Genomic DNA, 27,969 nt, shown 5'->3' with positions numbered 1-27,969 from the left:
ACTCATGAGTCTCAGGTTTGGGAACATGGCTGTAGTGAAAAGAGGAAAGACGGCAGAAGTCACACTAGTTTAATCTACAAAGCATTTATTTAAATACACATGTAAACTGTATTAGATATACTAGACAACTGAAAATGATCCAAAATAAAAAGTTTATATAACTACACATTTACAAAAAGGCTGAACGGTATTTGATTCACAGAACAAAGATGTACATCTGTAATAAATCCACATAAGGATCTCTCCGCTGCTATCTATTATCAGTGTCACATGGAGAGCCGACCTCCCAATAGATGACATGTCCACTTTGCTTGTATTGTTATGTCCTCCCTTAGTCCAATGTCCACACTGTCGTTCTTATACACAGTAATAGAGTAGAGATCAGCGTGGGTTTAACCATTTTATTCCTGATCGAGATCCTTTTTCCTTATCTTTAACACTGTGTCCATCTCCTGAAGCCATTTCAAGATCTAAGAGCAAAAAAAAAACATAGAATTAAATATAATGCTAATATTTTGATAGAAACAGGTCTGACGTTATTATATCACATGCTTCTCCCGGCAAACTGCACCCTCCACCCATCGCCACCAAATGAGAAAAATATTGTGCCATGTAGGCAATAGCTGGAATGTACAGAGGAATCACTGGGCTCTCGGGAGCCTTTTGGACGGGAGCGACGGGGCAATTGGGGATCGGGGAGGAGAAAAGAAAAAAGATGGGTAGGTGAATGGGGGGGTGCGGATACCATTAACTATTTTATAGAAATCACAGGGTTTATTTTATTTTTAGACTTCGGTAGCCCTTTTAACTTATGAATGGGGATCATTAATGAAGACTCTTCGGTCACGGGAGCGAGTGGTCATGTGACCACAATTATGCGATTTGCATACTTCCAGCCACATCCCAATTAAACTGTGCCTGAACATGCTCAATTTACTTGCACTGACAGAGGTCGCACCCATCTAGTCAGTATGTAACCGAATGAATGCAAATCACATACTTGAGGCCATGCACACATCGCTCCCGGCGCGAACACCGGAGAATCCTCTCAGTGCGAGCGAAGTGAGGATTCACATGTCTGCGGTCACATGGAGTGACTGCAGATTTGTAGCCTAAGGCCAAACAGCCCCTTTAATCTACAAGCAACCGTAGGTATCACAGAAACATGGTTACAGTGGAGATTCAAATCCTCATCTAACTGAGGGCTAGATCAGCAAATCCTAAAAATGGAAAGAAATTATTTTCCAGAAATTACAATGTGTTCATCACTCCTGGAATGGACAAGTCAGCATTCTGTTAGCACATTTGTAAAAATGCTGGATCTCCTTATTATGCTTTACAAGCTGATGTCTTACAGATGGATAAGAAATGGACAGCAAAAATCCACGATGGGTTCTAAAACCATAGATAACTGCAAAATAAGCTTCTCCAATGTGGATAGAAGGTCATAAGGTAACATTATGGGAAATAAGCAGCACACAAATTAAAGGGAAACTATAATTACAAGTAACTTTTAAGAATAAGCAGTTACATGAGGTATAATTCTATTTCTGGCCATTATGTGACTTATATTCTGCATTTTCATCAATTTTCTCCTTTGCAGGGTTTATCTCTAATTTGCAGTTGACACTGAGCTAGGGGATGGAGACTAGTTGGTATGATGTCTCCCATAGATGGAACACATAAAGAGATTCCTCGTTTGGTAGCCAGAAATAGTAAAGGCAAGGATGATTGTAGAAGGATTGGAAACCCTATCAATTTCATGAACAAATATGTCATCAATGATAAATAGAGACTATGGAAACCTATCAGATTTTAATAGAAAGATCGATTTGAATGTACGTACATCACTCAATGAAGAGAAGGGGCGCTAGGATCTTTATCTCTTTGGAAAATGTATAAGGTTTACAGAAACAATTTGGGATTTTTATCTGTGGTCCACACGGCATAGAGTAAGATCACACAAAGTCTTTAGAGTTTCTCCTTCTTTTCTTCATTACTAGAATTATAGCTTTACTTGAAATGTCATCTTCTCATTGAACTGCACCATTTTTTATAAGAATTACAAGTACCAGGTGGTATAATATCGGAAAACCCAGGAGTGGGCACTAAAAGTGTAATGGAGTGGAAGTATTTATAACTGGCCACTGCCAGAAGCTGAATGGAGGGGATAACGAGTGACTTCCTTCAATGATCTGATATAGTTGATCTATCCCGAGTTGCGTGGTGGAAAACATCATTAAAAAATTATCCAGGGCTATTTTTTTACCATGGGCATACAAACTAACAGGCAGGTAGTTACTAACAGAGGCAACTACCTGACTGTCCTACCCTGGTGTTGGTGTAGCGTGGCGCGAGGTGGTAGCAACGGGCAAGTCACTTGTCACCTCCTTTTACGCTCCGGCACACTACATGAAAGTGTGGGTCCTGGCTGGGTGTATGAGTTGGTGCTGTAAGGGCCTTGCACCCATGCAAGCCGCCTTGTAGTTCATGGTTTTGGCTGGCCAGGACCATAGATTTTTGCAGTTCAAGAAAGGAGACTCAAATTCTAAAACACAGTCTTTACTGAACGGTAACTCGATAAGGGTTATGTAAAAGCATTAGGGGGTACACTACCACTGTAGTCTGCTCCAGGGCTGGTAAAGCACACTATTTCACCCTAATTCATCACAGCCTAGCCTGTTGTCACAATCCTGATCAGCAGGCTTCTCTACTTGCTCAGCAGTTTTGCGTCCTATTTTTCCCACCTCTGGAGCCCTGTATCTACCACTTAGGACCCCCACTAGTTCCATGAACTCAGTCCTTTTTAGGTCCGTTACCATCAGCATTTTGCAAGCTCAGGGTTTCTTGTGAAATGCTGTCCTATCCAAGGACCCCTGTTCTGGAAGGCCACTCTGTCTCGTCGATTGCTTCAGGATATCTCTACTCCCCTGTCCTTTAGTCTCCTTTATTTGCAGAACACCCCAATGTCAGCACTACTCACATAACACTTCCTACTTGCACATTACCCTATCTCACTAACAACAGGAAGCAATCACTTGCCCTAAAACTAATCCTTTCCCTCTATGGGCTAGTCTCAAACATTATCTCTTACCTTACCCACAGTAAAAAAAATAAATAGTCTCGGACAACCCATATAAGGATGTCTGTCTGCCACATGTGGCCTTTATTGTACACATGACCTTAAAACGCATTAAACAAAAACAGCATGCAAGGTTTTTATGTGATTTATTCATATGCCCTTCCATATTACAGTCTATTCGTCTAAAAAAGATACATTTGTAAGAGCTTCGCTTCTCCTTGGAGGCAACTTGCTGCAACAGAAGAGCTCTGCCTGCAGCGGGGATCTGACTAAGGCCAGGGTCAGACTTGCGTGTGTAATTCGAGAAACTCGCACGAGTCTATCGCATCAACAACCGGCACTGCTGCCGGCACTCGGGACCAGAGTGTGCGGCTGCATAGAAATACATGCAGCCGCACAGTCCGGTCCCGAGTGCCGGTGGCAGTGCCGGGTATTGATGTGAGAGACTCGTGCGAGTTTCTCGCATTACACACAAAAGTGTGACCCCGGCCTGATAAGCACTACATCCTAAAAGTGTTATTCTCTGTTCACATGTTGCGTTTTTGCTGCACTTTTTTATTTACGAGTGCAGTGATCATATTGACACCACAGGTGGGTCACAGAATTTTATACCATTGGGCGATGAAGAAAAAAAAATTACATTTTTACCACCAAAATTTTGTTTTAGCACCAGATTTTACATTTTCACACTGAGGAATGGGTAAAAATGGAACCAAAATTTGTCCCACAATTTCTGCTGAATGTGGAAATACCCCATATGTGGCTGTACAGTACTGCTTAGCCACACTGCGAAACTCTGGAGGAATGAAGTGCTATTTTACTTCTGGAGTGCGGATTTTGCTAGAATAGTTTGTGGACTCCATATACAGAGCCCCAAATTGCTAGAAGAGCATAATACCCCTCAAGTGACCCCATTTTGGAAATTTTACCCCTTTGGGAATTTATCTACAGGCGTATTGACAATTTTGACTCCATTTTCCAGAAATAAGCAGCAGTGGATGTTGGTGAGTAAAAATTGCAAACAACAAACTTGTAGTAACTAGTACATTGTAGTCACCAGTACACTGTGGTACCCAGTTCATGTTTCTGGAGACATGCACTTGTAAATTAAGCGGGCTGTCATCGCTACAGAAATGCTAAAAATGTGGACGATAAGTGTGGTTTAGGCACACTGGCAGTCAGAATGGAGGATGCACTTGGATTTGGGAGTGCAGAATTTGATGAATTTCTTTTGGGGGGCATGGAGCTATAGCATTTTAACAGAGCCTTTTTACTACCGGTAACATGGAAGCCCCCTATGTTTCCGTTTACAGATGACCGAGCTGAGAGGGGACTTGCTTTTTTTGTGGATTGAGTTGAAGCTTTTGTTGGGAACATTTTACATACAATTTGGGATTACATCAATCTCTACACTGAGCACTTTCATCGGGGGTCTACATCTAAATCTCCGAGTGACGTGATTCAGATAAAACCCCCGAGGGATCCATTCACTATAATGCGGCAGCAGAGTTACTCCGGACTTCGCCTGGCCTCTGTTCAGCGTTACCTTTCTTTTCAGAGGGGGCAAAAAACTGTGGCAGACTGCGCTTTTGTGCAATCCAAAAAAGGCGGACACCACAGGATCATAGGAGGCCAGATGGTATCCACAGTGCCTCCACCTGCCTCATTATAGGGTATCTTACGCCGGGGGTTCCGTCTCAATCATATTTCAGAGATTTACATAGAAACCTCGGTACAAGCGCTCAGTGTAGAGTGCAGGATAAATGTGAGCCGAGCTTTACTGCTATCTTTGGGAGGCAGAATGAACAAAGCAACAGCAGGTGAAGAATTGGTTTGATACCAGATTTAGATCTATTTTTCATGTTTGGCTGTTGTCACACACTAAAAGATGCTTTTTATTGCAAAAACATACTTTAATAGCTATAATTTTTCTATATTTTGGCTGATACAGTCAAGTGAGAGCTTGTTTTTTGTGGGACAAGCTGACGTTTTTATTGGTAGTATTTTCGGGCACATGACTTTTTTATTGCTGTCTATTCTGATTTTTGGAGCCAGAATGAACAAAAACCATCAATTCAGGAATTGCTTTTGGGATTTTCTTTTTTTATGCCATTCCGCATGTGGTGAAATTGATAAGACAGATTAATTCTTCAGATCGGTACGATTACAGCGATACCACATTTATATTTTTTTTTAAAGTTTTAGCACTTTTACACAATGAAAACTAGAAAACTAGAAAAAGAATTACTGCATTTTTGCATCATTTTATTCTGAGAGCTATAACTTTTTTATTTTTCTGCTGACGGAACTGTATGGTGGCTTGTTTTTTATGGGACAAGATGACATTTTCATAGATATCATTTTAATTTTCATTCGTCTTTTTTATTGCATTTTATTCCACTTTTTGTTTGTCGGTATGATGAAAAAGCCTTGTTTTTTATTTAATTTTTCAACCGTGTTCAGTGAATAGTCAGATAGTTTTATAGGTCGGGTCATTTCAGATGCGGTGATGTGAAATACGTGTACTTTTTTTGTTGTTTTTCTGTCTTTACATAAATAAATCTATTTATTGGATTAATATTTTTTATTTTATCCTTTATTTTGTGATTTTTAAAAAAAAAAAAAAAAAAAATTTTTGCAATTTTTTATTAACTTTTTTTTTTTTTTTTTACTTTTTCTTAGGATGGAAGATCAACTTCACACTGACAGATCACTGATCTAAGGCCGGTTTCACATTTGCGCTTCAGGGCGCAGCGACGGCCTGCGCACGGCCGCCGCTAAGCCCCGCCCCCTGTCGCGCCTCCGGGCGCATGACGCTACATGCGTCATGCGTCCCCTATCTTTATCACTGAGGACGCAGGCCGTGCGCAGTATGCATTTGGCGGCGCCTGCGTCCTTTTGACGGTGCACTGAGCGCAACCAAATTGCAACAGGTTGCATTTGGCGCTGGTCGGCGCACCGTCAAAAGGACGCAGGCACCGCAAAAACGCATACTGCGCACGACCTGCGTCCTCAGTGATAAAGATAGGGGACGCATGCAGCGTCATGCGCCCGGAGGTGGAGCTACCGGCGGAGGCGCTGCAGGGGGTGGGGCTTAGCGGTGGCCGTGCGCAGGCCGTCGCTGCGCCCTGAAGCGCAAATGTCAAACCGGCCTAATACTCTGCAATACCTCTGCATTGCAAAGCACTAGATCAGCGTCTCACATGCAGGGAGGAGGCATGTCAGCTCATGCTCTGAGCATGAGCTGACAGGCCACCGTCCCTAGGTGACACCGCGGTCATCTTTCGGCTGTGCCAATGGGAGCACAGAGGGAGCTCATTCCCTCTATAATGCCCCGCGATGTAGCTTTCACGATGGACAGCGGTATCATGGGTTAAACGCCCGCAGTCTGTGCTAGCACCGATGGTGGGAATTGCTGCAGGGTGTCACCTTTCATATAGAGCTGTCATTTAGAGCTGACACCCACACTTGATCGCGGTGACGTTCAACATGAGCCGAAAAATGGAAACCTTGAGGGCACTACAAATAAACCACAGGGAGCTGCAGTCCACACACTTAAAGAACGAGGGAATGCGAAAAAAGAGAGAAAGAAGTGTGCAAAATGGACGCAAACAACCCAAAATAAATGCAAATAAAAAACTAATAATCAATTATTTTTATTGAAAAACATGTAACATGAGCCCGCGCGATCATGACATTGTATATATACGGCGAATCTTCTCCCGCAGTGCCGTATATATATGGCACATGTCGGGAAGTGATTAAATTATTGGTATGTGCAAAGTAAACATTGTATGACCAAGGTGGAAAATTGAACAATGCCTGTGGCCAACCAAAGTGTGAAAGTAAACAGTGTCCAACAAACGCAATACTCTGTCCATGTTCTAGGTAAACTATTTGGGACCATTTCACCTCCCCCCACTAATACATCTGTAATTGTGTGAATTTTCATGAACTTATGTGAGCTTTTTTTGTTGTTCAGAACAGTCACTATTTTTCAGACATAAAAATCTTCTTCCACTAAATAATTTGATCAAATTGCCCTTTTCCCAAAAATGGTTTTATGGCTTCAAATATATTGTGCATTGCTGACCTGTGTTCATGCTTCTGAGGTGTAAGCAAAGCTGAAATTTCGGATCCTGTAAAACGCAGCAAAAATGCAGAAAAAAGTACTGAAAAGAGGGGCAAAAAAAGCCGCAAAACCTGTTTTTTAGCACCTTCTTTACTGTCTAAAGAGCAGGTTTTGCTTGCAGAAAAAAATGCACCAAAAATGTGACATTTTAACATAGCCTAAGTGTCATTTCAGGGGAACTTACAGCAGGGTGTCTGCGTCTGCCTCAATCTCCTGTGAATTACTGGTGAATAGCGACAGCAAAAGTTGTCAGTCCAGGAGGAGGAAGAAGCAGATTTCTCCGATAAGATATACTGTATATATGACAAAGCTGATTATTATCATGTGTACTATTGATTTATGGTGGTTACTCGCTTGTCTTATCCTCCCCGAGGTATTTTTACATTACTTTCAAAGTCATTTATTGATTACATATGTGGGTGGTTTTACACAGTCAGTGGGGTGGCCGAGCACGGGTGCTAGAGGATCTCCATTACAGTTTATCATTGAAATAGTGTTGTCCTTTAACATAAACATCTTTACAGACAAAGATGGGGTAGATCACAATGAGATACTATGACTGATATGGAGGACACTGTGTAGGAAGATGAGCGCCAACATCTTCCTATACATACAAAATGGTGCTCTATGCCTAAAAGCAAAAACTGAGGCTGTCTCCCATAATGAGCCTTCAGATTCCAGTCATCATTAGATATAGTATCAGTGTATGGCAAGGGGAACATACCAGAAGATGAAGAGGGTCGTCGTTTATTCGGAGGTTTGGCTTCAGTCAACTGGAAAAAAGGAAATTTCATGCATTTCCCGGTCACTCGGTCACATATTCCAGACGGGCAGTTGCAGGTTCCTCTGCAGTCCATCCCATAGGAGCCATATGGACATTCTGCAATAAAGCAAGAAGAAAGTTTCAGCATTGTATGCAACACAAAGTTAATTCATTTGCGCATTGGAAATTATGATACCAAACACCAATGTAGTGTTAGGTAGTGTTAGTCAAGCAAACTGCAATGTCTGCAGAGCATCAGATTCACTCTCTATATATTTCTTGGACCACCGAAGACGGCATGTGCAGTGCGCCAATACAATTAATCTCTGCAGAAGAGCAGGGAGACACGATCTCCCTGCACTGCCACCAATGGCGGCTATTCGGCTGCTATGGAGCCAATGATACGGGGGTCCTGATGCCAGCACCAGTACTGGATTCCCCATCTGTCATCGCACATTCAACTCTATCGGCATCCTAGATGACGATACACTTGAAAGCAATGATTGAGCAAGGAGTATCAACCTATGCTTCCTTCTTCATCATTCTTCCTCAGTGTCTGATGTCGCAGTGCAGCGGGGAACAAGGAGGAGAAGTTAGTATTATGATTCTTTAATACATTTAAAAATCATTTAGAACATTATAATGTATGGAGGGCTATGGGGAGTGCATTATACTATATGGAGGACTATGGAAAGTACATTATATGGTATGGAGGACTATGGGGAGTGCATTATACTATATGGAGGACTATGGGAAGTACATTATATGGTATGGAGGACTATGGGGAGTGCATCATACTATATGGAGGACTATGGGAAGTGCATTATATGGTATGGAGGACTATGGGGAGTGCATTATACTATATGGAGGACTATGGGGATGCATTATACTATATGGAGGACTATGGGAAGTACATTATATGGTATGGAGGACAATGGGGAGTGCATTATACTATATGGAGGACTATGGGAAGTGCATTATATGGTATGGAGGACTATAGGGAGTGCATTATACTATATGGAGGACTATGGGGGTGCATTATACTATATGGACTATGGGGAGTCTACTATATAGAGGATTATGGGGTGCATTATTATATGAAGGAATATGGGGAGTGCAATATACTCTATGTAGGACTATGGAGAATACATTATACTATATGGAGCAATATGGAAAGTGCATTATAATCTTTGAAGCTGAGTCTTGGCTGGAAGAAGCTGTAATGCCGGTCTGCGCCAGATGGAAAAGACTGGAAAAGTGAAAGACTCCAGCAGAAAGAACGTTAACTGTATGTCACTATCTGTAAATGTACTGTAATCTCTTACATGTTCTGCATCCATTATTAGGGTCCTGAACCATTGTTGTAATCAGGTTTACCTGGTTATGGGCCCATTCAGAAGTTACCCTCCCACTGCATCAAAATCCTAGCTATGCCTAAGTGCTAAAGATGGTTTTTAATGACATTGGTGTCATTGCCCTGCTGCGGAAAAAAAATGGAGCCAATCAGACGCCTCCCTGATGGTATTACATGATGGATAAGTATCTGCCTGTACAGCTCAGCATTGAGGACAGTATTAATCCTGACCAAATCCCCATCTCCAATTGCTGAAATGCAGCCCCACACTTGAAAAGACCCTCCACAATTCTTCACTATTGCCTGCACTCGCTCATTTTGGTATCGCTCTGCAGTCGTTTGGAGAACAAGCTGCCTTCTGTTACAACCAAATTTTTTCACATTTTAACTCATTGGTCAAGAGCACCTGTTGCCATATTTCTGCACCCCAGTTCCTTTGTTTTCATGTAGAGTTCAACGTAGAGTCAATTGGCCTTGTTTTAATGTCTAAAGTATGTTTTTTGTTCACAATTCTTTCATGAAAATAACTTCTTGCCAGACTTCTCCAAACAATAGATGGTTGTAGCTGGATCCCAGTGGTTGCAGCCAGTTGTGAGCTGCTGGCACTGCTGGACATTTTCTGATTTCATAAGAAGGAAAGCAAGATGTGTCATTTCATCTGTTGCACTAAGTTTCTTTGTTTGACCATTACATCTAAAGGTACTATCAAACTTAGGGATGTACCAGCGATCCCGACCAGCGATATGACGCGGTCTGGATCGCTGGTACATCGCTAAGTGATCGCTAGTGAGCTGCCACACAGGCAGATCTCACCAGCGACCTGGTCACACTAGGCGATCCTGCGTCTTCCCGCCCGGCTCCACGCTCATCGCTCCACAGGAAGCGCCACAGGAAGCTGACGACGAGAAACAGTCCTGGACGTTCTCGCGCGATCAGCGATAACCAGCGGGGGAGCCGGTCGTAGGTAAGTGTCACACACAGGGATGTCGCTAGCAATATCGCTATAACGTCACAAGTTATAGCGATATTGCTAGCGATATCGCTTAGTGTGACAGGCCCTTAAAGTCCTCAATGATGCTCATTTCTTGGTGCTTCTTCAACAAAGATATTGAACAACGCATCTTGAAATGAGTCTGCTTTGAAATCTTTGCCTAGGAGAGACATTTTTGATGCAGTGTAAGTACATTGTGCTTTGTTGCTTGCAGTTCTGTCTTGCCATGGCGTATGATCTGAGACATGAATCTGTCTTCCATATGATCACCTTTGAAGCAGAATTTGGCTGTTCCTCGCTCAATTTTAAGCCTCTTATTAGTGATGAGCGAGAATACTCGTTGCTCGGGTGTCCTCAAAGCAGGGCAGGACTGGGACTAAAATTCAGCCCTGGCATTTGAAGTTACACAGGCCCACTAGTCACATGGTGACTATATAATATCTTTGTACACTTGTTGTTTACAAGAAGTGAGAGGAGATTAACACGACTATATAACATGTAGTCACAGCTGTGCCCGGTATTTCAGCTCAGTCCTATTTATTGCTTTTAGGTACAGTACTCCTCCCAAAGCTCTGTCCCCTTTTGTACGCACGGTGAGAGAATTCCTGGCAGAACTGCTCTCTATTGGGCAACCAGACCCCCTGGTCATAGCCGCCCCTATCATACCTCCCAACTTTTGAAGAAGGGAAAGATGGACAAAGACTGCGTCGCGCGCAGCGCGTCGCTGCAAATTTTTGGCCACGCCCAGCCACACCCATTTCACAACTAGTCACACCCATGTCCACACCTAATCGCACCCATTTAGCACTGCTGATCACACTGACTGGTACTGAGGGCACAGTGGCTGGCATTATGGGCACACTGACTGGCACTAAGGAAGAGAGAAAACAGAGAGAGAGAGAGAAAAAAGAAAACAGAGAGCGAGAAAGAAAGGGGAAAGAAAGAACAGAGAGACAGAGAAAGAACAGAGAGAAAGAAAGAAGTAAAGAAAAGAAAGAAAGAACAGAGAGAAAGAGAGGGAAGAAAGAACAGAGAGAGAAAAAAAGAAAGATTAGAGAGAGAAAGAAAGAACAGAGAGAGAAAGAAAGAACAGAGAGAGAAAGAAAATGAGGGAAAGACAGAACAGAGAATGAAAGAACAGAGAAAGAAAGAAAAAGAGAGAAAGAAATAAAGAAAGATTCTACAAAGATACTATAGCAGCCCGGCTCCCATAGTAGTGCCCACCTGAGCCTCCCGGTGCAGGACCTATTATGATCCGCTCACATGGCCGGCATCCCCGATTCCAAGGCGATCCTGCTGTCTGCGCTTTCGGAGGAGGACACGGTGATGGATCTGAAGCATTCCTGGTTCCGTCACAATCTCCTCAAGAAATTATCTCATTTCCGGTCAGCTTCCAGCATATCACTTCAGGTGGAACGTCATGTGTGTGTTTTAAAATGCTCCTCGGGGCTGCGCCATGTACTCCTGTGTCCGTGGGAAAAGCCCGCTTTGTATGCTTTGTACACACTTGGCTCCGCTCCGTACATCCCGTACACATATGGCTCCACTCCATACACACACGGCTCCACTCCGTCCACCTCGTACACGCGTGGCTCCTCTCCGTACACCTCGTACACGCGTGGCTCCTCTCCGTACACCTCGTACACGCGGCTCCGCTCTGTACACCTCGTACACACGGCTCCGCTCCGTACACCTCGTACACACGGCTCCGCTCCGTATACCTCGTACACCCACGGCTCCGCTCCGTACACCTCGTACACACTGCTCCGCTCCGTACACCTCGTACACACACGGCTCCGCTCCGTACACCTCGTACACACTGCTCCGCTCCGTACACCTCGTACACACACGGCTCCGCTCCGTACACCTCGTACACACGGCTCCTCTCCGTACACCTCGTACACCCACGGCTCCGCTCCGTACACCTCGTACACACGGCTCAGCTCCGTACACCTCGTACACACGGCTCAGCTCCGTACACCTCGTACACACGGCTCAGCTCCGTACACCTCGTACACACGGCTCCGCTCCGTACACCTCGTACACACGGCTCCGCTCCGTACACCTCATACACACGCGGCTCCGCTCCGTACACCTCGTACACACACGGCTCCGCTCCGTACACCTCGTACACACGGCTCCGCTCCGTACACCTCGTACACACACGGCTCCGCTCCGTACACCTCGTACACACACGGCTCCGCTCCGTTCACCTCGTACACACACGGCTCCGCTCCGTACACCTCGTACACACACGGCTCCGCTCCGTACACCTCATACACACACAGCTCTGCTACATCCACACTGTAAATCCTGACCCCACACATACTTACCTCAACCAGCACCATGACAACAGCAAAGCAGAGTCTTGCAGACGGTAGAGGCAAGGCTGAGCGCACAGGACCTGTGATGAGGTCACAGGAGGGGCGGAGTCAGGGGTGACATGTCGGGGGTCTGGACAAAGGCTCCTGATCATGTGACCCCCTGACTCCTCCCCTCCTGTGACTTCTTCACAGGTCCTGCGAACAGAGCGAGCAGGCAAGCGAGTGCGACGCTGTGAGTGGCTGCGGGGGGAGGGGGTCTCATGCTAAGGCGAGGATGGGGTGCGTGGCGGCGGCGGCTTATCTCCCTGCAGTGCGGGAGGAACTTGGAAACTATCACCGCCATGCCCGCAGAGGGCCGGCAGCAGGAGCAACAGTGGCCGCAGCCGCTGGCAAGCGGCCAGATGATCGGGCGCTGCCGCCCGCGGCCCACGTGACAGCGGCCCAGCGGGAAAATGCCCGGTTGGTTATATTGCCAATCCGGGCCTGCCTCCAAGTATTTTGGCGTGCGCGGAGATTTAGTTTCTGTCACCGTAGCTGCATGATTTGTGGCTACTAGACAGCCTGAATACATGTGAGGAATGCCTGCTTATTAGGGTATTCCCACATGTATTAAGTCTGTCTATCATCTGCAAATCATGCAACTGCGTCGACACAAACTAAATCTCCGAGCACGCCAAAATACTCGGACACTAGAGCATGCTCGGGAAAACCCAAGCAACGAGTATACTCGCTTATCACTACCTCCTATACATTTTTTTCTGTTTTAGTTAATGACTGTTTCCACCTACATAGGAAAATGATGATCATTCTCATCTGTTTGGTGTAATTACTTACTAATGCACTTGACTATAATTCTACAGAATCCCTGATTTTTTGCAACAGAAGAATCTATGCTGTTTTGAAGGCAAAGAGCAGTCACACCAAATATTGATTTGATTTAGATTTCTCTTTTTCACATTCACTTTGCATTCTGTTAATTGATAAAAAATAATCTATAAACAGTTCTACTCTCAAAAACTTTTTCATTGTAGGATTCTTTCCCCACCTGACTAAAACTTTTGCACAGTATTAACATGCTGGGAACATCTAAGATCCCGCGCAGAACCCTCAAACTCCCAGGTCTCTGGTAGAGAATCCGAGAATGAGAAAGGACAAAAAGGACCACCCCAATTGGGGGGTGATAAGGAAGTTTTATATATACAGTATATAAATACTGTTGGTATATTGGTCCCAATTTTGATCACTTGACGACTTGTACAATACAGTGCCAAAAAACAGTGTGGTTGTCATTAGCCCCGCCAGCTACCATGACAATGTCATTGGCACTCTGAAATCAAGTTTTTGGAGAGCTGATGGGCTTTGACACCTTCCCTCATTTCCAGTCTTTTAAAAGGGTTGTTCAGGCTGAAATAAAAAGTCTTAACAAAGAATTCATAAGGCAAACAAACATTGTTGAGGTAGAAGACTAGAGTATAATTTAGTCCTCCCACATAGTAGATCAATAAAGCAGTGGAGTACTCCAAGCACAATACTGATCAAACGTAAAATAGAGTAGCCACAAACCAACAATAAGCTAAAAAAACATTTATTGAAACAAAAATTATAAAAAAAATGATTAAATACCATCATTTCTCAAGTATGTCAACATAAGGAGGAAAAACTAATGAAGGGCAAAAAGGTAGATCCAGCAAGTAAAGCAACATGTAGTATGCTATGTACCTATGTAACCTCATATATATTAAAGGGTACAATATCCATGGATATAAAATGGAGTCAAAACCAATAGGTCATGTATAGTTTTGCTTACCCATGATAAGGGAGGATCAGCACAAGCCCGCCAGCACAGCCCCGATGTGTGTTTCGTGTGTAGCGCTCTCAAGGGGAGGTGTAGAAATGAATGTCTGCAGTTACCCTCTGTGACGGCAGACTGCTGAATTGGTGACGGTGTGCAATGCGATTTGCATGCGTGCCCACTAGACTCCTTTGCTTCTCTCAGTTCTCTTTTATTGAGAGAAGCTGAGTGAATGTGAAAAGGTAAACGACTGAAATTAGGTAAATCGCGTACATGTGGTCACCTGATCACCCACCCACACATGAAATACTGTGGAGTTGTCACAGTATGTTCACTGCCCACTGTTACGTATTGGTAGTATGAATTCATAACGAGGGACTGCAGACTTTTCATTTCAGTCCGGACAACAAGCTTAAATCTAAGATGTTAAACATTTGTGATCAGAGCAAGCTCCGTTTCCAGCAGTGAGACTTTGGCGTTGGCTGTATAACTTAGCTCCTGAGCTCGCACCACACATGTAGTACATGTAGCACAGATGTTATAAGTTAAAACCTGTGCAGAGTGGGCTGTCCCTGGCTAGGCCGGCATCTTCAAACCACACATCCAAGCCCTCTCCACTTCCTGCCGACTTCAACTCAAAAATATTTCCCGGATTTGTACATTCCTCAACCAAGAATCTACAAAAATTCTAGTCCATGCCCTCATTATCTCCCACCTTGGCTACTGCAACCTCCTGCTCTGTGGACTCCCCTCTAAAACTCTCGCACCCCTCCAATTTATTCTAAACTCTGCTGCCTGACTAATTCACGCTATTCCCCAGCCTCTCCCCTCTGTCAATCCCTGCACTGGCTCCCCATTACCCAAAGACTCCAGTTCAAAACCCTAACCATGGCATACAAAGCCATTCAAAACCTGTCTCCTCCATACATCTGTGACCTCGTCTCCCGGTACTTACCTGCACGCAACCTCCAATCCTCACAAGATCTCCTTCTCTGCTCCCCTCTTATCTCCTCTTCCCACAATCGCATACTAGATTTCTCCCACGTATCCCCCCTGCTCTGGAACTCTCTACCACAACAAATCAGACTCTCACCTACCGTGGAAACCTCCAAAAGGAACCTGAAGACCCACCTCTTCCAACTAGCATACAACCTGCAGTAACCACCGATCCACCAAACCGCTGCACGACCAGCTCCACCCTCGCCTACTGTATCCTCACCCATCCCTTGTAGATTGTGAGCCCTCGTGGGCAGGGTCCTCTCTCCTGTACTAGTCATGAGTCTCATGACATGTTTTTTTATGATTATTGTGCGTGTTTTTTATTCTGTATACCCCTCCTCACATGTAAAGCACCATGGAATAAATTTTGCTATAATAATAAATAATAATTGTAATAATAATAATAATAATAATAATAATAATAATAATAATAAAGAAGACTAAACTGGACACTAGCCCGGTGTGTCTAATCTGCAGTATGTGTGCGTAACATAGAATGTGATAGTGTACGTTAGCATAGAGTGTGTGTTTCACATACAGTGTACACTGTGTACACAATTTGGTAAGTCAGAGTTTTGACCATATCATCATTGTTATGCAGACTTTCCAACAATGCGATATATAAACTTGATGCTTATTAGATGGAGCAGGTCAGGTGATGTGTATTTGTGTAATGAAGAGGATGCAGCCTAAGGATACAACACCCATTATCAAGGTGTGCAGAATTATTAGGAAAATAGGCCAAGAAAAGAAATGTAACTGATTCTGAAAATAGGAGTTCAGTGCTAAGAGACATGGCCGAGGTGAGGGAGGCTGAAACCCGACCACCACTGAGCAAGAAAAAGAAGTGGAAGTGTAAAGACTGGGACTAGAAATATCTGAAGACAGATTTTTCCAAGGTTTTATGGCCTGACGAGATGAGAGTGACTCTTGATGGACCCGTGGCTAGATCAGTAACTGGCACAGGCTGTTCAACTCAGATGCCATCAAAGTGGAGGTGGGATCCCGCTATGGGCTGGCCTTTTTAAAAATGAACTAGTTGGACCTTTTTGAGTTGATGTCTAGATGTGGAGAAATAGACTTTTATTTCATTATTTTAGGCTAGTTTCACACTAGCGTTTATTCCACGCAGCGCACGGCGCCGCTAAGCCCTGCCCCCTGCCGGCTCCCTGCCCGCCCCATCCGGTCATCGCCGCCTACTATCGCACATGGACGCTTGCGATCTGCGCACCCTATCTTTAGCATAGGGTGCGCAAATCGGGCGCTGGCCGTGCGCTAGTAGGATTTTAGCGTGTGCTGCACACTTTTGAAGGTGCACCGAGCACGCCGAAATGCAACATGCTGCATTCGGTGCACATGGGCGCACCTTCAAAAGTGCGCAGCGCACGCCAAAATCCTACTAGCGCACGGCCAGCGCACGATCTGCGCACCCTATGCTAAAGACAGGGTGCGCAGATCGCAAGCGTCCATGTGCGATAGTAGGTGGCGATGACCAGATGGGGCGGGCAGGGAGCCGGCAGGGGGCGGGGCTTAGCGGCGCCGTGCGCTGCGTGGAACAAACGCTAGTGTGAAACTAGCCTTAATGATTTCTTCCAGGCTCTGGGGCTTGAGGTGCCATGGGTCCTGCGCTTCCTCAACAATCTGTACCTGGTCAGTGTATTCAGCATCTGCGCACAAGAATCGGACCATCGAAAGAAGAAAGAGGTGCAGATTGTCGAGGAAGTGCAGGACGCATGCGCAGGATGATAGTATGATGAAATGTGGAGGCAGGGATTTCTTTTTGCGGCCCAAAAAGTTGCTCATCAACAGATTAAGAAAGTGGCAGACTCCATGGATAGAAGGCTTCTGATTGTTATTGAAAGGAAGGGGGCTATATCTAATATATAAAGCTCAATGTGGGTGTGTGTGTATGTATGTATGTGTGTATGTCCGGGATTGGCATCCGCACCGTCGCAGCTACAGCCACAAAATTTGGCACAGTCCACCTCTGGACCCCGAGAGCGTCATAGGCTATGTTGTGAGGTGAAATTTTAACCCCACGCATTCCAATTCACCAAACAATTTTGCCCCTATCTACATAATGGGGAAAAAGTGAAAGGAAAAGTGTTGGAGGCAAATTGACAGCTGCCAGATGTGAACAAGGGGGACTGAAAGAATGAGAGCGATGGCGCCAAAGAGTATATACCGTACAGTTGCTAAGGTGGGGCCCTGACATGGGATACTCACCACACACGGGGATATCAACACACACACAAAATGCGCCACACACTAACACGTGCTTCAACACATATACCACCCTCAGCACACATTTCACCACACATACACCAACCCCGCCACATAAAAGTCGAAACACAAAAGTCGCCACTCAAAACTCGCCACGCTGTCCCAGAGCTGTTTAAAAGATGAAAAATGAGCTGTGATTGGTTGCTATCAGCAACAGTTTTCTTTGTAGACAGTTGTGGTAAGTGAGGCCTATTATTCTTATCATTTCTATGGTGTTATCGTCCTTCTTTAAAGCTGGAAATAACACAATTTATTACCGTGCCAACACAGACCACCCTCTGACACAGACTGCAGGGGGAGCCCAGTATCACACAGGATAGGATTAGATACACGGCTCAGCAGTCAGTATCACACAGGATAGGATTTGATACACAGCTCAGCAGTCAGTAACACACAGGATAGGATTAGATACACAGCTCAGCAGTCAGTATCACACAGGATAGGATTAGATACACGGCTCAGCAGTCAGTAACACACAGGATAGGATTAGATACACGGCTCAGCAGTCAGTAACACACAGGATAGGATTAGATACACAGCTCAGCAGTCAGTAACACACAGGATAGGATTAGATACACGGCTCAGCAGACTGTATCACACAGGATAGGATTAGATACACAGCTCAGCAGTCAGTAACACACAGGATAGGATTAGATACACAGCTCAGCAGTCAGTAACACACAGGATAGGATTAGATACACAGTTCAGCAGTCAGTATCACACAGGATAGGATTAGATACACGGCTCAGCAGTCAGTATCACACAGGATAGGATTAGATACACGGCTCAGCAGTCAGTATCACACAGGATAGGATTAGATACATGGCTCAGCAGACTGTATCACACAGGATAGGATTAGATACACAGCTCAGCAGACAGTATCACACAGCATAGGATTAGATACATGGCTCAGCAGTCAGTATCACACAGGATAGGATTAGATACACGGCTCAGCAGTCAGTATCACACAGGATAGGATTAGATACATGGCTCAGCAGACTGTATCACACAGGATAAGATTAGATACACAGCTCAGCAGTCAGTAACACACAGGATAGGATTAGATACAAAGCTCAGCAGTCAGTATCACACAGGATAGGATTAGATACACAGCTCAGCAGTCAGTATCACACAGGATAGGATTAGATACACAGATCAGCAGTTAGTATCACACAGGATAGGATTAGATACACAGCTCAGCAGTCAGTATCACACAGGATAGGATTATATACACGGCTCAGCAGACAGTATCACACAGCATAGGATTAGATACACGGCTCAGCAGTCAGTATCACACAGGATAGGATACTTGGGTTATCGTTTAGTTAATTTGTGTTGCAAATCTGTAGTGTTGAATATATGATGTGAAATGTTTTTATGTGCAATATAATCATTATAATTTGTCATAACTAACCACAGTTGGATACTATGCCCGGGCAACGCCAGGCTCTTCAGCTAGTATATATATATATATATATATATATATATATATATGTATATATATGAACATTCGTACAAGAAAACATGTGATCTGTCACCCAAAGGAAGATCAAAATACTCATTCAGCGGGACTGTATCATTTTATGCCAGGACAAAAATCATCTTTATGGCAGCACAAAGCCCAGTGTGAACAGGAGATTTGCTGCCTATAACAGGTTACTGTATATGGGGACAGAATGATCTCAGCGATCGTTCTGTCCCCACCTTTATTTGTCAGCAGGTAAACAAGCGCCGAGCAACTTGACAATAGTCGATTGCGCTCATTTAAAGGTCAGCTCTTATGAATTCCCCCTAATTGTGTCTGTGTGATGGTGCACTATGTTAGCATTTGGGGGATCCATGTTTTAATTTTTGACTATGGTCACACTTTGTCTAAAATCGGTTCTGAGCAGAGAACATCAGAGAGGCGGTGCTGAGCAGAGGGGTTTGGACAGGCAAGTAAAACTTCTTTATTTTAAAAGTATCCCCAACTTCTGCCAGCTTTCTCTTTCCCTTTAAAAAGATATTCTATCATCCACAATGAAGAAAAAATGCAGTTATACATTGTAGCTGTCAGGGGAGCCACGGCTTTACCTAGAAAAGATTTATCTGTGACATGAATCAGCAATGTGCCGCGTTAAGAGGAGATCCTGGATGAATGAGAGGTGAGGAGGAAAAATATGGAAACAACTACACAGGTCTATTTGCTTGGAACTGAACCCCATGTTAGTCAGCTGGCCCAATTCTTCATTCCTCATAGGTCCCCAGATGTTGTCATCAGGACTTGTGTCGTGACAGCTAAACCCTCAAAATAGTTCATTTACTTTTTTTCTACATATAAAGCAGTGGTTTGTAGAAATAAGGAATTCTGCCGGACTGATATATCCAATGTATGTGTGCACTGGGAACGGCATGTACCACACACAATGGGACATCACAATGCAGGGATTATGTCTTAGAAACAATGACTCATTTCAATATTACTCTAGAAGCATTTCCTCCGGATAATATAATGCTCTGTAGTGTAATAATGTAGTTGTCTGCTCTCACTTTCCTATTTTGGTTGAATTTTATAAAATCTACTTGTACGGTATGTAATATCTATCTATCTATCTATCTATCTATCTATCTATCTATCTATTATCTATCTACTTTCTATCTATCTAGCTATCCATTTATTTATCTTTCTATTATCTATCAATCTATGTATTATCAATCTATCTATTATCTATCTATCATCTATCTATGTACAGTGGGGAAAAAAGTATTTAGTCAGCCACCAATTGTGCAAATTCTGTAATTGACATCATAGGTAAATCACAACTATGAGAGTCAAAATAAGAAAACAAATCCAGAAAGTCACCTTGTCTGATCTGGCAGGATTTATTTTGCAATTTATGGTGGAAAATAAGTATTTGGTCACCTAAAAACATGCAAGATTTCTGGCTCTCACAGACCTGTGACTTCTTTAAGAGGCTCCTCTGTCCTCCACTCATTACCTGTAGTAATGGCACCTGTTTGAACTTGTTATCAGTATAAAAGACACCTGTCCACCACCTCATACCATCACACTCCAAACTCCACTATGGTGAAGACCAAAGAGCTGTTTAAGGACACCAGAAACAAAATTGTAGCCCTGTACCAGGCTGGGAAGACTGAATCTGCAATAGGCAGGCAGCTTGGTGCGATGAAATCACCTGTGGGAGCAATAATAAGAAAATGGAAGAAATACAAGACCACTAATAATCTTCCTCGATCTGGGGCTCCACCCAAGATCTCACCCCGTGGGGTCAAAATGATTAAAAGAATGCTGAGCAAAAATCCCAGAACCACACGGGGGGACCTAGTGAAAGACCTGCATAGAGCTGGGACCACCGTAACAAAGGCTACCATCAGTAACACACTACGCAGCCAGGGACTCAGATCCTGCAGTGTCAGACATGTCCTCCTGCTCGTCTGAAGTTTGCTAGAGAGCATTTGGAATATCCATAAGAGTATTGGGAGAATGTCATATGGTCTGATGAAACCAAAGTAGAACTGTTTGGTAGAAACAAAAGTCGTTGTGTTTGGAGGAGACAGAATGCTGAGTTGCATCCAAAGAACACCATACCTACTGTGAAGCATGGGGGTAGCAACATCATGCTTTGGGGCTGTTTCTCTGCAAAGGGACCAGGACAACTGATCTTGTACATGAAAGAATGAATGGGGCCATGTATCATGAGATTTTGAATGCAAACCTTCTATCAGCAAGGGCATTGAAGATGAAACATGGATGGTTCTTTCATCATGATAATGATCCCCAGCACACCGCCAGGGCAATGAAGAAGTGGATTCATAAGAAGCATATGATGGTCCTGGAGTGGCCTAGCCAGTTTCCAGATCTCAACCCCATAGAAAACCTTTGGAGGGATTTGAATGTCTGTGTTGCCCAGCGACAGGCCCAATACATCACTGCTCTAGAGGAGATCTGCATGGAGGAATGGGCCAACATACCACTAGTAGTGTGTGCCAACCTTGTGAAGACTTACAGAAAACATTTGACCTCTGTCATTGCCAACAAAGGATATATATCAAAATATTGAGATGAACTTTTGTTAATGACCAAATACTTATTTTCCACCATAATCTGCAAAATAAATCTTGCCAAATCAGACAAGGTGATTTTCTGGATTTGTTTTCTCATTTTGACTCTCATAGTTGTGGTCTACCTATGATGTCAATTACAGGCCTCTCTCATCAAGTGGGAGAACTTGCACAATTGGTGGCTGACTAAATACTTTTTTCCCACTCTATCTATCTATCTAACATCTGTCTATTATCTCTATATCTCTCTGTCTGCCTGTCTGTCTGAGCTGTGATAAGTTTTTCTATGGCAATCTTAGCGCTGCTACGCCTTTATACAGTATCATATATTCATAATTTTCAGTCCATCTAAAATCTTTTGCAACTCAATACCATACGATAATAGTACACAAATAATAGTAGAAGAATGTTTATGTAATTATGTAATTAATAATGTCATTGCTGATATACGCTTTACAGAAACCTATGCTCTGGAGGGAGCCATTTTATGGGTGAAACCCTGGGTCGGGGTTAGAGATTGGCATTTGTCAGGAGATGGTCAGTTATGGTTGCTATGCTTTAATTATAGTCAATGTGCTTTTTATTGTTCTTGTCTAACTATAACACTTATATCACTTTTATGCCCTAAGATTTGGTGGATCTGTACTGTATTTTTTTATCAGCCACATAGGTCCTTATTCTGCATTGTATGAAGATCTAGGATATCGGTGATTTTTACAGTAACACCTCCCCTGTCGGAGCTCTAATGCTGAGTTGATATGTCACTGACTTAATTAATGATGATATCAGAGGGCTGAAGGCGCAGCAGAAACACTCACTCCTGTGTTACCTCAGGCAGGGAAATGTGCTACCTCAGAAAGCAGCAGCTGTGAGCCCATGTTGTTTCATCGTATACTCACTTATCATAAGCGTGTTATGCTTTTCCCATGGCCTGGAGCTGTGGTATGTGCTGACCATAAACTGGAGCAGCTCTACATGGTAGAACACTACCACTACACAGCAGGGACACATTTACAAAAATATCTCAGCTCACAAACATTTTTTTTTAAACACATCTAATTATTCCAAGATCTATTAATTAAAATGTACTTTGTGCATGGGAAGACCCCTGTTTATATTTGTAGTAAAACAGGTTGAAAAGTGGCAATGTAATGCAAATTTGTTCAATAAAAATGGTGACTTTTGGCTTGCCAGTCTAAATGAATTGGAGCCACACACTCCAGTTTTCTGTAACTGTGCACAGTCATTACGCTCTGATACACACCTGCTGCACTCTCATTTCATTAGTTGTGGTTTTACATGAAAAGAACTAGGTTTTCTTTGATATGATTCTAGTGTAACTTGTTACTGGAAAGCACAAGTGTTTCCTATCTATCTAGAAAAAAATAGTAACAACTGCATCCTGGAATATTAGGATGCGAGGCCCACCCCAAAGAAAGCATACACAAAATATGGGCACTTTATTAACCCCTCTAAAATGAGTTGTTTCAGCTCCAGATAAACTGTGATGAGCCTTCCTCAAGCATACTTATCTATCTATCTATCTATCTATCTATTATCTATCTATCACCTCTCTATAATCTATCTATTATCTATTATCTATCTATTATCTATCTGTCACCTCTCTATAATCTATCTATCTATCTATCTATCTATCTATCTATCTATCTATTATTATCTATCATCTCTCTATAATCTATCTATCTATCATCTATCCCATATCTATCTTTTATCTGTCTATCATATCTCTATAATCTATCTATCTAATATAATGTGGGATGTGATTGCGCAGCCTCATCCACTTTAAGCTGTGATGCTCTCTGTGTTCGGACCCTTCCACCATGGCCAGTATTAACCTTCCCAACCAATTTGTTTTACAATATCTCCTTTATGAGATCACACCGGATGGTATTGCCTCTTCATGTCCGTGAACGAGCCTTGGGTATCCATAACTCTGTTGCTGGTTCACCTGTTGACCGTCCATGGACCACTTTTGGTAGATACTAACCACGGCATACTGGGACACCCATGATACAGTCACCTAACTGTCACAATATGGACTTTGTTGCTCAGATCTTCACTTTTGCCCATGTTTTTTACATCACATTAACTTCAAGAACTGACTGTTCACTCGCTGACTAATATATCTATCCGCTTGTTAGGTGTCATGATCACTAGTTAATCCGTGTTATTCACATCACCTGTCAGTATTTTGTCAGTCTCCTTTACATTTTTTTAGGGTTGCAGGTAAATTGATATAACTTTAAATGGAAAAAAAAGTTGTATCATGTAGATAGAGTTAAATAATACATTTAGATGTGATATATTGGAAAGAAAGAAAGAAAGAAAGAAAGAAAGAAAGAAAGAAAGAAATGACTTTTCATGCAAACATGGGTACAAAATCCCTAAGGCTATCACTAAGATGTCTACTAATCCAAAAATTGGGGGCAGCTCTCCATAGTCTGATGGAGGAAAAACTGATTGTAATCAGCGCATGAATCATAGAATCATAGAATCGTAGAGTTGGAAGGGACCTCCTGGGCCATCTGGTCCAACCCCCTGCTCAAAGCAGGATTCGCTAAATCATCCCAGTTAGATGTCTGTCCAGCCTCTGTTTGAAGACTTCCATTGAAGGAGAACTCACCACTTCTCGTGGCAGCCTGTTCCACTCATTGATCACTCTAACTGTCAAAAAGTTTTTTCTAATATCTAATCTGTGTCTCCTCCCATTCAGCTTCATCCCATTGCTTCTAGTCTTTCCTTGTGCAAATGAGAATAAAGTTGATCCTTCTACAATGTGACAGCCCTTTAGATATTTGTAGACAGCTATTAAGTCTCCTCTCAGTCTTCTCTTTTGCAAACTAAACATTCCCAAATCCTGCAACCTTTCCTCATAAGACAGGGTTTGCAGACCGGTCACCATTCTGGTCGCTCTTTTCTGAACTTGCTCCAGTTTGTTGATGTCTTTTTTAAAATGTGGTGCCCAAAATTGGACACAATATTCCAGATGAGGTCTGACCAAAGAGGAGTAGAGGGAAATAATGACTTCACGTGATCTAGACTGTATGCTTCTGTTAATACATCCTAGAATTGCATTTGCCTTTTTTGCTGCTGCATCACACTGTTGACTCATATTCAGTCTGTGATCTATTAGTATACCCAAGTCTTTTTCACATGTGCTGTCACTTAGCCCTATTCCTCCCATTCTATATATGCTTTTTTCATTTTTATTGCCCAGATGTAGTACTTTGCATTTCTCCCTGTTAAAAACCATTCTGTTAGTTGCTGCCCACTTCTCCAGTTTATTTAAATCTTTTTGAATCCTCTCTTTCTTCTCTAGTATTAGCTATCCCTCCTAGCTTTGTGTCATCAGCAAATTTAATCAGTTTACCCTCAATTCCTTCATCTAAATCGTTGATAAAGATGTTGAACAATACAGGGCCCAGGACAGAGCCCTGTGGTACCCCACTTGAGACATTCTTCCAACTGGATGTGCAGCCATTTACGACCACTCTTTGAACTGTTTTGGTTCAAAATAGTGCGGCCTTTTGCTATTTTGAGCCGACATATTGAATCGGCTGATTAAAATCATTTGTTTGCCATTTGATTTTGGAGAACTGCCCCCAGTTTTTGGATTAAGATCGAGAGAGAAAGAGATATGTGATAGATAAAAGATAGAAGAATTGTTGTGCAGATAGATATTATCTGGAAAAGTGAAAGACAGATAGATAATAGATAAATCATAGATAATAGAAAGATTGATAGATAATAGATGATAGATAATAATGGATAGATAGATAGATAGATAGATAGATAGGGCAGATGATAGATAGATAGATAGATGGATAGATAGATAGATGGATAGATAGATGGATAGATAGATAGATAGATAGATAGATAGATAAAAGACAGAATTGTCGTGCAGATAGATATGTGGATAAATGATAGATAGATATGTGATAGATAGATAGATAATAGATAGATAGATGGTTGATAGACAGATAATAATAGATAGATAGACGATATATAAATGGTAGATAATAGATAGATTGATAGATAATAAATAGATAGATAGATAGATAGATAGATAATGGATAGATAATAAATAGATAATTGACTCCTGTGGATAGATAGATAATATATAGATGATGACAGATAATAAATAGATAATAGATAGAAAGATAAATATATGAAAGATAGATGATAGATAGACAGACAGATAGATAGATAGATAGATAGATAGATAGATAGATAGATAGATAGAAGCATCTTGCAGGTAAACCCTGTAAAGCATCCTCCATAGATGCAGCAGAGCTGAGATTGCTGCGAGTCACAGGAGCTTTCTCTCACACTCGGTTTTACATAGGACTGCTGGACGGGGTCACACAACTGATTCCAAAAGTTTGAAATATTTGCAAAAATAGATAATAAATAATGATTCTGCATAATGTTAAAACGGGACAAATGCCACACATGATTGATCATAAACAGCATACAATGGGATTATTACCTCTGCATATTCCAAACTCATCTCCAAAATCATCCTCCTCTGTAAAAAAACGGCACTTCAGTCCGGGCCCACATTTAACCCCATCCATGCCGGACACGGTCCGGTAACAAGTTTCCCCGGCCGCCGCCGCGCAGACCCTGCAGCAGCCGCAGTCGTCCAGCACCGTCCTCTTACACCTGGCGGGGCTCTTGCACTCGTTGCTGTCGCAGCGCTCGGGGCAGTCCACCGCGTACTGGGCGCTCCGGGCTGCGCCGAGGTGCACGTGAATCAGGAGAGAGGCGACGAAGAGGCAGCCCCTCATCTCTGCAGGCAGGGCGGCGGACTGGGGACCGGGCTTCAGCTGAGGACGGGAGCGCACCCAGAGTGGCAGCTGAGCATCAACCTCCAACCCGCGCAGCTTTATACATCGTCTTCCCACAGGCTGCTCAGGCGTCAGCTTCCTCAATCCGGCGGTGACTGTCCTCCTGCCAGCCTCCCCTGTCTTACTCCAGGAGGTCCAGGATGGAGGCTGGATCTACAAGCTGCTGCCATCCAGGAACTGAAAAGCCTCACACTTCATGTCATTTGTTTTGCTTAGATGGTGGTTTTTGTTTGTTTTCTTGTTTTGTTTTGTTTTGTTTTTTGTAAGCCCTCAACAAAATGTTAAGGAGGATGAGAAAAAGATGAGAGGAATTGAATATCGATATAACTTTTTTTTTTCCTTTCTCCTAGTTTTCAGTAACATTTTCGGTCAATATGTAATCTCTTGTTCAATTTTATTTTAATGCATCATGAAACTTTTATTAGCTCCCCTCCGAAGAATCACGAGACCACCATGCGCTAAAGACAATATCGAGCTCTTTGCCCGCTTGGTCTTTTGCTTTCTGTCTTGACCTATAAGGCTGTGTGCACACGCTGCGGATTCTGCTGCGGATTGATCCGCGAGGGTTTTGCGGATTGGCCTGCGGTTTATCACCTCTGCAATGGAGGAGCTGGTAAACCGCAGCGGAATCCGCAGAAGGAATTGACCTGTCCGCACCGTCTGCACTGCGGTTTCCATTTCCCATAGGATATTATGCTACTGTACACCGCAGCAGAATCCGCAGCGTGTGCACACACCCTGGTTAAATAATTAGTGACATAACTTGAAGCTTGTAGGCCCCACAGCAGAATTGTTCTGAAGGGCCCACCACCGTCCCCATGTGATGTTTAGGATACTAGCGTTTTCTTGTGTGGTCCTAAGAGTGAAGGTGCATCTACTGCTACCTCTGCACCACTTAGAGCTACATCCTTGGGTTGGTTTTCTACTAACTATTGCCTTGCTTCTATTTGTCTTGCCCTTCACCTCTATGCGCTTGGGCTCCTTCATCAGGACCTTCTTGCTGTTGATGTACTTGCTATCTTCTATGATAGTTAAACTTATGGAGGGTGCACTTGCACTCAGGGCGTGTTACCTAATAAACCCATAGGCCCTGTTGTTCCATTTAGAGTGGGCTAAAAACAATTTAAATTATTATTATTATGTATTTATATAGCACCATTGGTTCCATGGTGCTGAACATGAGACGGGGTTACATACAAATTACAGATATCACAGTAAACAAACTAACAATCACAGACTGATACAGAGGGGAGAGAGGACCCTGCCCTTTCTGGCTTACATTCTACAGGATGGTGGGGAAGGAGACAGTAGGTTGG

General features: G+C 43.2%; 1 protein-coding gene across 1 annotated transcript; it reads right to left on the bottom strand.

Annotated features, from left to right (window-relative positions):
* Positions 1–68: 68 nt before the first annotated feature.
* On the bottom strand, positions 69–26,786 carry ESM1 (endothelial cell specific molecule 1). The gene is made up of 3 exons (XM_073559955.1): positions 26,293–26,786; positions 7,939–8,094; positions 69–470 (listed from the first exon to the last, which is right to left on the bottom strand). The coding sequence occupies exons 1-3, from the start codon at positions 26,591–26,593 to the stop codon at positions 382–384; spliced, it is 546 nt and encodes a 181-aa protein (XP_073416056.1). The 5' UTR covers positions 26,594–26,786; the 3' UTR covers positions 69–381.
* Between the last annotated feature and the right edge of the window lie 1,183 nt (positions 26,787–27,969).

The sequence above is a fragment of the Dendrobates tinctorius genome, unplaced genomic scaffold, assembly GCF_039654945.1.
Source record: "Dendrobates tinctorius isolate UK_male_01 unplaced genomic scaffold, ASM3965494v1 ptg000285l, whole genome shotgun sequence".
In the NCBI taxonomy this organism is placed as follows: Eukaryota; Metazoa; Chordata; class Amphibia; order Anura; family Dendrobatidae; genus Dendrobates; species Dendrobates tinctorius.
Note: the sequence above shows the minus strand (reverse complement) of the source record. Positions and strands in the feature narration are given on the sequence as shown.